Genomic DNA, 12,872 nt, shown 5'->3' on the forward strand with positions numbered 1-12,872 from the left:
AAACTTTTCGGTCAACTCTCGCAGTTAGCGACATGTTTGTTAGTAAGTTTTGCTTCCGATATAGTTAAGGGAGGTTTATACGGTAACTGGGAATCGAAAACAGGGGTCTTTTGCTTGGTAGTTAGCTAGTACGAGGACCTTTAACTGGTATGACAGATACAAATTATGTGGTTTCAAAAAACAAACTCTTGTTTTATCTTACAACCTAGCGGGTTACCGGGGTTCCGGCTCCAAAAGCAGGAGTAGGAACGGAGTGGTGTTTGAAAGACACCCCGAGAGGGAGTGTCGGGACACTCCCTCTCGCCTCGCCCAGGGCGAGAGACGTCTCTTTCGGGGTTTTAAAATTTTTTTTTAGAAAACTAGTTACTTCCTTAGTTTCATCCACTCTGCTCGGATCCTTTTGATCGTAGCGTGACGATTTATAGCCTATAACCTTCCTCGATATATGGACTATCCAACAAAAAAACAACTTTTTGAATCGGACCAGTAGTTCAGGAGATTAGCGCGTTCAAACAAACAATAGTATGACATTAGCATAATTGATTTTTATTTATTTAGCTAATATATTTTTTAAAAAACTTCTTACGATGTTTATTTAAGTGAAAACTGTGTGGTTGGCATTTTAACACCACTTTTGACAAATATCAGACAGGAAAGTTATAAGCTGAAGTCTTGAATCCACCTGACACGTTCTTTTCTATGGTATAAGCCGGTAAACGAGCAGACGGATCACCTGATGGTAAGCAATCGCCGCCGCCCATGGAGACCTGAAACACCAGAGGCGTTACAAGTGCGTTGCCGGCCTTTTGGGAGTTAGGAATTTAAGGGTTGTTGGGAAGATTGAGAAGGGGGGTAATTGGGCCTCCGGTAACCTCACTTACACAACGCAAGCGTTGTTTCACGTCGGTTTTCTGTGAGGCCGTGGTATCACTCACACTTATAGGTAGATCAGGCTCATAGTAGAGCGAGTATGGACTATCATGGGATATAGATATCGTAAGTAAAAGGTAAATAGTCAAACTATTACGCAATAAAACAAAAGGTGTTCAATTCCTTCAGTGAAAGTATATTTAACGAATCAATGGGCTAGAACAAATACCATTGATTGAAAATGTCGAAATTGTGATCAATGAGCATTACCTTCTGGCACTGAGAATGGTAGCAAAGTTATATTATAAGACATTAGTCCTCTGTTGGACTAATAGGTATTATTTACGTAAGAGGAGTTTGCCACTAGATATGTACTATGTAGCTATGTTACGAAGATGTAATAGCTAAGCTGTGATTCTATATGACCGTTTTCATTGATACTAAGCTATGAAGCTGTGCGATGTATCGATAGTAGGAAAGCCATCCATAGTACGCATTTTTCCACCATTGTTAAGCTAAGTGTGTCAATAAATATGATTGATGGAAGCCAAACGTATCCACAGCAACGTAGCATTGCACATATCTGGTGGAAACGGGTGGTAAAAAGTTATAGGTTTATCAGAGAGCGCTGCTGCCCGGTCTCTGTCAAATGTGTAGTCACTTCTTACACGGGTATATGACACCCGTGGGAAGAGCTGAAAGCACAAATATCAGTTCTCCAACGTTAGTACATCATAAATCTATTTTGTTTTGTAATATTTCTACACATAACAAGCAAAATATGTTGAAACATTATTTATAACAGGCAACCTCTAGTGCATCTATCAATAACTTCAATAACCTAGGCTCAAAGGAAATCTAGGTCGCATAGCATTTAGGTAACCTACTTAGCTAATACACCTGCATAGTTCTAAACTGTTTAACTAGAAGATTGCATTCAAGCAGCCATTTTGTATGACATTTGTACCGGAAAGCGCGGGAAAATAGCTGTCATTATAATGTCATATTATTTATGATTGTTTTTTTTCTAAAGAGGTTTGCATAGGTTTTTGATTAATAAGGTAGTTATGTTTTTAAACTGACATGGTCACTAACACTATCATTAGAACTTGAGACGGGATATTTACCATGTTTATTTATGTCTATGAGTTTCCGATATTTCGGCACTGTTGCAAGCGCCATGATCACAGATGAACTAATGACACGTAAAAATGATGATCATTTCTACGTGTAAAACGTAACTAGATGTGACATCACACGCGATATTTCAAATTAATATATCTTCGAAAGTAATTGTTTACATTGTTACGTGTCTAATGATTTAAAACAATCTACAAAACGAATATTCAAATAAAAGTCATCTACACTATTAAAATCATGTGATTTTTGGATGCTTTTTTAATTTACTAATATGCTATTAGAAATAGAAAAATGTAACGAATCTAATTCTACATACGTAAATAATACTCAATTTTATTTCTTTTTACAAACTCAAAGCGTATCTAATACGCTATTGTCTTCTTTAGTAAAAAAAAGCAGATCACTTGTTCGTTTCGTTTTTTTTTTCTAAACACATTTTTAAGATACCACGTGGCAATGAAAACAGATGGTGTTAAGCCCTTTTATTACCTATTACAATACGAAAATAACATAACTAACCTAATTAACTTAACATTACACCTTTTAATAACCGTAAATATACTAAAAAACGCATTATTATAGGTACATATTTTTTTCAGTAAAATTTGGTTAAAATTAGTCAAACTTTAAACAAATTATACTTAATTTTAACCAAATTTAGCCGAAAAACAATGTATAAAATGCCTTTAAAACCCTACATAGACTAAAAAACACATAATTTTACAAACAGAACATATTTTTTTTCGGTAATTTTCGGTAATCTAGGGAAGATCGTAGTACGCATGCGTCGTGCAAGCACGTGCCAGGTCAGTGACCTCACGGGTAGATGTTTGAGCTACTAAGTAAAAAATGCCCGACGCAACATGCCCTATTTTTGATACCATCGCTTGTTTGCTTAACAATTTTTTATGTTTGTTTATTTATAACTTTTTTTTTTTTTTTTTTTTTAAAAACGTTGCCCCACACTAGGATTTTCTCCTGTGTCGTGGGTGCGTTTACAAACATACAATTTCACATACACATGACACCCAGACCCGAAACAACAATTTGTGGATCACACAAAGAGTTGCTCGCGGGAATCGAACCCGCTACCGGTTGCGCGGCAGCCAGTTGCCCAGCCACCGCACCAACCGTGCAGTCAACTATGCAATGTATGTTTAAATTTAATTTGGAGGTGAGATTAGTAAAAAATATGTAGTTTTTAGGTGAAAATGTATCGATTTTGTGCACAAACAGGTGATATTTAATTTGGAGGTAAAATATATTAGTTTTTAGGTAAGAATTTATCGATTTTGTATTAAAACGCGTTGTGCTATTGATGTTATGTATATTATGGCTTCTGTCAGTGGCGTGCTTTGTGTTATCAGGATAAAAATCAGCCTATATATTATTTTAATCTTTATTCTACGTCTGTGCCAAATTTCATTCAGATTCATTCATTCGTTTTTGCGTAAAAGAGTGACAAATATAGGTACACATCAATTCACAAGCTTTCGCATTTATAATATTAGTAAGATTAAAATGATTCGTTTTGTTATTTGTTTTTTCTTTTGCATATTTTATAATTTCAAACCTCAGATCTGCGGACTACCTAGCGGGTTACCGTGGCTCCGGCTCGAAAAGCAGGAGTAGGAACGGGGTGGTCTTTAGTCAGTAAGAGTTTAACACTCCCTTTCGCTTCATCCAAGGCGGGAGAAGTCATTGGATGATTTTCAATAAACGGTGTGTTTTTAGTCAGTAAGTCTGACACTCTTTTTAAAAGCCTCTCGCCTCACCCAAGGTGGGAGAAGTCCTTGGATGATTTTCAAGGAACGATTTTCGCCTCTTTAAAAAAACGATCTCTATATATGTATAGTATTTACATGTAAATATTAGGTCAAATGTAGGCCAACGTTTATAACATAAGTGTAAGACGTAAGTACACCGTCTAAATAGGATTTCGCGCCAATAACTACAAGAATGAGTTAACCGGATTATCTGGTGTTGTTTACTACATTTAAGCCCCTTTATTATTCACGCCCCAGTTTTCTAGGCTGTTCTTAGGGCTTAAGGCTGTTCATGGAAAGATGACATGACTAGTACTTGAGATATGTTTTTTTTTGAGGGGGAAAAATCATCCAATGACTTGGGCGATACGAGAGGGAGTGTCAAACTCTTACTGATTAAACACTTCCTCAGGAGAAGGCTCCTGAGCTGGAGCCCCGCTAACTTGTTATGTTGTCCGTAGCTCCGTGATCGGGCCCTACTGGGCCTAATCTGTAGTGGTCTGGCTCTTTGAAGCGCGCAGAACGCGACGCGCCGTACGCAAGGGTCTGGTGTGGTCTGGTTCTGGTCGGGCGGCGAGCTACCCTTGCCCCGCTGTCCGCAAACCCGTACTTATGGTGGCCAGAGATCGTAGTACATGAGATACCTACATATTTTATTCACCAAAGGAGTTAGAAATGGACATTCAGTTTAATAGATCTCGAGCCAAATCTCTGATTCTCCCACAATCCTCAAATTCCTATTCCCAAAAGGCCGGCAACGCACTTGTAATGCCTCTGGTGTTTCTGGTGTCCATGGACATCGGCGATTACTTACCATCAGGTGATCCGTTTGCTCGTTTACCGGCTTATACCATAAAAAAAGAAAAACATACCTAAAACTACTCTACAATAGACTGAAAATGCTTAGTAGATTATCATTAACTAATGTATTTCACATAATTATATTCATAGCACGTTCGTCTATCGTGACAGACGACTGGCACGTATATGGCGGCATTATCGATTTTTACTAGCGTGACCTAGAAACTAGGTATTATGCATGTAGTCAAACAGCGTAGTATTGTTTGTACACATGTAAACAGCAGCTCATGTAAAGAGATTGTCCAGTCAACTGATGGTAGCGGTGACTGTCCAGGCGACACACGTACTTAGGTATCGTCATGAGCTAATGTTCACATGTAAACAGCAGCTCATGTAAAGAGATTGTCCAGTCAACTGATGGTAGCGGTGACTGTCCAGGCGACACACGTACTTAGGTATCGTCATGAGCTAATGTTCACATGTAAACAGCAGCTCATGTAAAGAGATTGTCCAGAGACAGAGCAGCAGTGCTCTCTGATAAACCTGAACCTTTTAAATTGCGATCTCCTATCCATATGCCTTTGCAGATATGGCAAACTCCTCTCATGTAGAAGATACCTATAGTACAGCCACGGTTGATGAAATATATTAGTAGAAATGACTGCCTCGTTGGTCAAGTGGTCGCAAGTGCGACTGCCAGACAAGGGGTCTCGGGAATTACTAGGCTTTTCAGTTTCTCGAAAATGTCTCAATAGTAGCAAATGACTTTTCCCGCCTTGAGCGAGGCGAGAGGGAGTGTCAGACTCTTACTGACTAAAAACCACCCCGTTCCTTCTCTTGCTTTTTGAGCCGGAGCCCCGGTAAGCCCGCTAGGTAGTCCGCAGCTCCGGATCAGCCATTAGCCTGAGTCTGGAATTGTGCCCAGTATATGGCAATAATAGGCTCACCCCCTATTACATGGGACTTATAACACAAATGGTGAAAAAAACTCATAGAAATAGAAAAACATGGTAAATATCCAGTTTCGAACTCTAATACAAATGGTGAAAAGTGGGTGTACATTGTATAGCGGCATTACGAGCTGTAATGTGCCTACTCTTTCGGGGATAAAAGGCGTGACCTACTAATAATAGAAAAAAATGATAGTTTCATAACAAAATCCCGCTATACACTACGTGGTGTGTAGTCAATAAACATCAATGTTGTATGAGGAATTGCGGTGGAGGTCGCTCGTAATAGGCAGCTTCCTCTCAGCTGAGCTGTTAGCCGACATCCGAAAAGGGGAGTTGTGTAGTCATATTTTAGCTATATGGGAATGTATGTTTTTATACTGGAAGTTCCTGGTTGTTTGATAATATGTTTTGTGAGAGAAATTAGGGTTGTATTCAAGGGCGAATGTTCTGTGAAAATGATCGTGGAATTATATAATAGTTTGGTTGTTTCGAGAAGTTTTATTACTGCTTACCTTTTTTTTTACTACTTTACCGAGGTTCCGGCTCCAAAAGCAGGAGTAGGAGCGGGATGGTTTATGATCAGTAAGAGTCTGACACTCCTCTCGCCTCGCCCTGGCGAGAGAAGTCATTGGATGATTTTCCCCCTTTAGAAAAAACACTACAATTTCGTGATTTTCCAACGAAAATAATTTCCCGCCTTTTAACGTCAAATAATAGTTAACTGTCAAACTGCATTTTTTTTCCACTCTACAGTTCTGTCTATGGTTTCTAAATTTTTAAAAGGAGTTTCTATACGAAAATTATTTATGAATTTAATTAAGTAGGCTTAGTAGTATTTTCACTGCGAATTCAGTAGAGATCACTACATAGTATAAAACAAAGTCGCTTTCTCATTTCTCTGTCCCTGTGTCCCTTTGTATGCTTAAATCTTTAAAACTAGGAAACGGATTTTGATACACTTTTTTTTAATAGGTAGAATTATTCAAGAGGAAGGTTTATATGTATAATACATGCATAATACATCACCATTGCACCCATGCGAAGCTGGGGCGGGTCGCTAGTACTGTATAAAACCCATTTCTCTGCTATGGGCATGGAAACACCGCAGCTACCTTGACTGGTATCGATCGGTGTGGGAACTGGGTCCCTGCAATATTTAATATTCAAGTTCGCACTAACTTATTAAGTGGATATTGTATTGATCCAAATGGCCGTACAGCAGTTTATGTACATTGTACATGCAAATCGTTTGTTATAGAGTTTTATTGTAGTTGTTATGTAATAATGTCTCGTTAGTTGTCGCAACAGGCAAAGAATTACTAGGCCTTTTTCGGTTTTTTGAAAATGCATCAGTAGTGGCACGGAGTCTGGAATTGTGCCCATCTCTTATGTGTAGGAGACCCATAGTCTTGTAGTGAACTGCGCTGTAATCTGAAAATTACTTACCTACTTAGTCTAATCTTCTTGCTAAACCTGAGACCCTTGCCTTCTATTTTGATGACAGGGGCGAAACGTTTAGAAGTCTACTGAAGCTTTTTGGAGAGAAAGACTATGCAGTATGCAGTGTGGAATTTTTACCTCACTATAACCTCTATAACAGGACGAACTCGACATCTATGACAAGGATTGGCTGCAAAAAGCTTTAAACAGAGAGAAGTGGAAGGATGGTAGGGCCAGTAGCTTTGGCCCTGCAGTGGGACGATCATGGCTGAAATCTAAATCTAAATCTATAGCCACCATCAGCTCCTGTAAGGGGCACCAGATCCTCTAATAGACCCAAGGTCCTTGCCCTGCATCCATATTTATGACTCAATCAATAAAACAGTAAACGTTTATAAAAAAAAAAATGTCACCGAAAAAACGTAACAACAAAACGCTAATACGTATAACGCTACTCGAGTCAGCATTGCGACACTTGGCTTGTTCGTGGGTGCTGCAATATGACATTGGCTATGTGCTATATGCGACACGGTATGTCAAGGCGAATGCAACGTCCGAGGAGCTCTATTCTAATGAAACATAATTAATTAAAATTATTTTGACAATACCTAACAAACAACACACGAGTAAACAAAACGTCGTGTGATTTTCCAAGAAAAAAAATAAAAATGACAGCTACACTTTTTAAATTTTGTGTCATAGAATAGAGTCTGTATTTGGCGCGTAAAAAAAAGAATGAGGAAATTCTTATTTCTTTTTATTTAATTGTTTATTCTTTCGTAGTAATTGTTAAATAGAAATACAATCGAACAATTCATTGTTGAACTACTATTTAATTTTAAGAATTAATTAACTAACAACAATATAAATACAAAAAGTATTTAGTTTCAAATTGGTTTGTAGGTGGCCTAATTTTATTGTTAATGTAAAACAATTTAACAAACAAATACAGTTTTAATTGTTGTTTTATTTGCAATCAAAGCGACATTGAAACAATATTAATTAAATAAATACCAAAGAGTTCATTAATAAAGTTATTTTAACGTTATTAAGCAGTTATTTATAACAGTTATTATCGTTACTCGATCGAATACCGCCGGCATGGCATGCTAGATTTAAAAAAGTACCTTTTTGAATTTGGAACATTTGTCGATCCTACTTTTTTTCCATTCGCGTAGTCCGTCGTAGCGGGGGTCACACGTTTTTTCGTAAAAAAATTATAGAAAACGATTTTTTTGCAATTATATATTTTCACATTGAGATAAACCCGCATTTTCGTGAGTAATCGTGTAAAATATTATGTCGGTGCATACTATTCCTCTAGTTACACCTTTCATTAGAGGCCCGAGGTTCCCGTATAGAAAGAGTGAGTGCATATTTTTTTCTTTATATTTTCAGGCAATTTTTTCATGAAATTTCATTAAATTTTCATGGCACATTCATAGCAAAAACACATATCTTTTCAAGGACGTAATTTTAAATTTTATTTACATTCATATTTCGCTTATACCAATGAAAGAAAGTCATCGTGATTTTCAGCGTTAGTCTTGAATTTTTTTTGTTTTTCGCGACATTCGATATTTTTTTAATTATGTATTGTCCAGTCAACTGATGGTAGCGGTGACTGTCCAGGCGACACACGTACTTAGGTATCGTCATGAGCTATGTTCACATATAAACAGCAGCTCATGTAGAGTAGTCTATCCCATTTTAATATTTATTATCTAACATAGCAATAAAATTATGCAATTGTAATTAATTATGTACATATTACATCAGTATATTTGTTGATACCGACATAACTATTCGTTGGCGTATCTCCAAATTGTCAGACATTTTTATTATATAGCTAATTATGTCATTGACTCGTTCGTTACTGGTGTTCGTTTTAACATTTAAAAATTATAATATAAACATACAAATCTTCTGTCTGTCTTTATGATAAGTTACTAGCGGTCGATACAATATCCGGAGTTGCAGACAACGTAAAAGGTTACCGAGGCTCCGGCTCAAAGCAGTAGAATGAACGGGTGGTTTTTAGTCAGTAAGAGTCTGACACTCCCTCACGCCTCACCTAAGGCAGGAGAAGTAATTGGATGATTTTCCCCCTCAAAAAAAAGCGGTCGATACAATGTCTTCTTCCATTTTCCCCTATCAGACGTTATTACATTACAAATTCTTTGCTCTTTCCTATCATTCCTTATAGCGGCTATACACCTTCTGATTTAACTGTACAGTGAAACTGCACGGTTAATACCTAAGGGATGTAGAGCAAACAGTTGATCTGTACATTTTTAATTGAATCGAATCCAGAATATATAAAACTGTACAGTTGAAACTGCATGGTTAAATTGTATAGTGTGTAGGCTGTATGGGCCTACGATTTAATTGTACAGTCCAACTGTACAGTTAAATTGTAAGGTGTGTAGCGTACATAACACAAATCATTGTTTTCTTCAGTTTTATTTCATCATTTAACTATCATTCATAAAAAGTAGAGTCCATATTACATAGAACTCATAACATATTTGGTGAAAAATGCCACTAAACTTAACGATTTTCACCAATTTTTTGTTATTAGCTTCTACCACTGTCTTTGCCCGCGTTCCTGAGGGATAAAAAGTAGCCTATGTGTTATTCTACACCATAATCTACCCCTGTTCCAATTTGCATCCCGATCCCTTAAGTTATTTTGATATGATCGAGTAACAAACCAAACTTTAGCATTTATAACATTTGTAAAATGTGAGCACCTCTACCTACCCCTCCAAAGGATAAAACGCGTGATAAGTTTTCTACATTCGCTAAACTCAACTTGTGACAGACAGAATACAATTTATTTTTATAGTCATAGTGTGACATATAACGCCGTAAAATTGTGAACTAAATAGGGCAACCATATTTTATTTTGTACTAGCGACCGCATTGGTGCAATGGTGATATATTATGCATGTATTATACAAATAAACCTTCCTCTTGAATCACTCTATCTATTAAAAAACTACATCAAAATCCGTTGCGTAGTTTTAAAGATTTAAGCATACAAAGGGACATAGGGACAGAAAAAGCGACTTTGTTTTATACTATGTAGTGATATTCCTTGAATATACTGGAGGCTCTCTAAAATCAGGTTATTTCATAGCGATCGTTATTCCTAGTGGTAGCTTGGTAGTTAATGCGATTACCGAGCTTGCGGTATCGGGTTTATACCCGTGTCAATTAACCTATAGGTATTTGGGGAAAGAAGGTTCAAATTTCTTTAATATTTTAATTATATGGGTTCAGATTTGTTCTTACTATATCTAGTTATAAAAAAAACCGTAAATTATTGTCTTATTGTTGTTCCGTGTCTGCGTATATGAATTGTAAAATATTTATCAACAGTCCATTGCAATCCTACTTGACTATGGATCTCCTCTACATAAAAATGTCTTGGAGATCACAGTATAAAAGGTTCAGGTTTATCAGAGAGCGCTGCTGCCCGGTCTCTGTCAAATATGTAGTCCCTTAGCCGTCTTATTAAACCCGCGGGAAGAGTTGGGTTGGTGACAATAGGGTAGATGACTAATTTTCATTTTTATATCCATCTTATAGATCATTTTAAGACATTAGGCACGTATTTGTTATTTTCTTTTGGAAACAATTACTTTCGGGATATTATGTTGATTTGAAATGTCACGAGACGTCACTTCTAGGTACGTTTTATACGCAGAAATTACGCATTTGTTCCCACTCTTACTTTAATTAGTTTTATCAAAGTATTGTTATCTTATATGACAAAATAAAAAATATGTGTCTAATATTTTTTCATTACCTAACTGACGAACTAAATAGATTTTTAATTTTCATACCCCGTCATCATCCCTATTTGTAGGTAATTCTACCATGGTTTGTGTTAATTTTTCATAGGTACAATCGTGTCTCAATTTGTAGCAAAAAGGATGCTAACCCTCTTGGCAGGACTCACTAGATTTGTGGTTCGATGACCTTAAATTCGTGACCTCTCGGGTCATTGGAGGTCGTCCGTGCTAACTACGGTACACTATGCGCGGCTGATGTAGCTTACATGTCTACAAGGACTATTTATTTGAATATATATTTGTTTGTCTACTCAAATTATTGTTCGTCAACTTTATTTTAAGCTTATGTGTGATAGGCTCACCCCCTATTACATGGGACTCATAATATCATCGTGAAAAAGGATTGTACTTTATGTGCCGTTGCCTACCCTTTTGGAGATTAAAAGGCATGGTGTTATATGAATGTTTTCTATAGTGAAATAAAACATTATATGACAGAAACTAGTAGAGCTTTTCTCAGTAAATTTACGCGAATTACCCTTATTAATTCATTATGTCATGAAAAAAATAAACTCATGTTATTTAGAGTTAATATTACCGAAAATCACGGCTGTTTCTCTCGCAAATATCGGTAATAACGAGCACACGGATCACCTGATGGTAAGCAATCGCCGCTGCTCATAAATACACAAAACATCAGTTATCGGCCTTTCGGGGATTAGGAATTTAAATTAATTAATTAAAATTAGGGTTGTTGGAAGATTGGGAATAAGCATTGGAATAAGCATAGGTATTGGTAATAGGAGTTGGTAATTGGGCATAATGGTATCATACCCTTTATAGGTACAAGAGTCTCATAGTCTAGTGGTAGCCTCTCAACAGTTGCTGACGTTTCAAACATTAGTATTAATATAAAATTTCTATTGTCCACAGGCAAGTCGCCGTTCTTCCCCGGCGTGGAGGAGGCGGCAGTTGCGGGGGGCGCGGCCGGCGCGGGCTCGCCCTCCGTGCCCGACCAGGCACAGGATGTGGTCTCTAGGCTCTCGGCTGCCGGTGAGTAACTACCACTTATAATATCCTAGGTTTTCCGACAGTCTGCGTGCGCCTCAAAGAGCCATCAGACCACCACAGAGGGGGCCCATTAGAGCTGATGATTGATCCGGAGCTGCGGACTACCTAGCGGGTTTACTGGGGCTCCGACTCAAAAAGCAGGAGTAGGAACGGGGTGGTTTTTAGTTAGTAAGAGTCTGACACTCCCTCTCGCCTCGCCCAAGGTGGGAGAAGTCATTGGATGATTTTCCCCCCTGAAAAAAAAGGCGGGAGAAGGCATCGGATGATTGTTCCCCCTCAAAAAAGAAAAACTCCTTTGAAGTTGCGGCTGTCCACAAACGGTGCCGCTTGCCGACCACCAAGGTGATCCCTTACTTACTGTAAGAGTCTGAGATTGTGTTGGACCTAAATTAGGACCCTGGGAATACCATATTGTGTTGTTCGATTGTCATTATCTTTCTTATGTGATAAGCCCGCTACAACCTTCCAGAAATTCTGCAGCTCTTGGAAGCTAGGATCTACAGTAGATACAATCATAAATAAACCGTACCATAGAAATCTAGCGCATCTCAATTAAGTAGATAAAAAATTGTCTTGGATCTAGCAGCGAGATAGGTGCTTTTTCACTAGAGATGGGCTATGTAGCTATGCTACGAAGATGTAATAGCTGAGCTTTGGAACTATGTAACCGTTTCCATTGATACTTAGCTATGTAGTGGTGTGAGGAAGATGCGCATGCGAGGGAGATGAGTATGCGATGGGTCGATAGTAGGAAGCCATCCATAGCTCGCATCTACATATAGCACGCATCTTTCCATGTAAAAAACAGCTTAGCTGAGTGCGGTTCCACTAAGGCTAATCTGTGTACCAATGAATATGGTTGGTAGAAACCAAACGCATCCACAGCAACGTAGCATCTCTGGTGGAAAAGCAACCTAAATCAGAAGATTTCAATCCGTGCTTCTTTTAAATGCAGAAATCAGATTTTTGTTTCTTCGAATTTATAGTGAAAGAGTGATCCATCTCACACCATTTACTGATAGTTTTAACTG

At 37.8% G+C, this 12,872-nt stretch overlaps 2 protein-coding genes across 4 annotated transcripts in view; one reads left to right on the forward strand and one right to left on the reverse strand.

Moving 5' to 3' along the window:
* Positions 1–12,872, reverse strand: part of LOC118281190 (zinc finger protein 880) — a 218,039-nt gene that overhangs the window by 175,625 nt on the left and 29,542 nt on the right. The gene's annotated exons all lie outside the window — the stretch shown is intronic.
* The window catches only part of LOC118281233 (translational regulator orb2), a 76,172-nt gene that overhangs the window by 45,251 nt on the left and 18,049 nt on the right, over positions 1–12,872 (forward strand). For 2 of the 3 annotated variants that reach the window (XM_035601803.2, XM_050700954.1), the window contains one exon: positions 11,704–11,823. In XM_035601803.2, coding sequence (XP_035457696.1) covers positions 11,704–11,823 — 120 coding nt within the window. Of the gene's footprint in view, positions 1–8,129; positions 8,337–11,703; positions 11,824–12,872 lie in introns of those variants that run through there. The other variant, XM_035601805.2, reaches the window with a different exon arrangement.

The sequence above is a fragment of the Spodoptera frugiperda genome, chromosome 19 (assembly GCF_023101765.2).
Source record: "Spodoptera frugiperda isolate SF20-4 chromosome 19, AGI-APGP_CSIRO_Sfru_2.0, whole genome shotgun sequence".
Lineage (NCBI taxonomy): Eukaryota > Metazoa > Arthropoda > Insecta > Lepidoptera > Noctuidae > Spodoptera > Spodoptera frugiperda.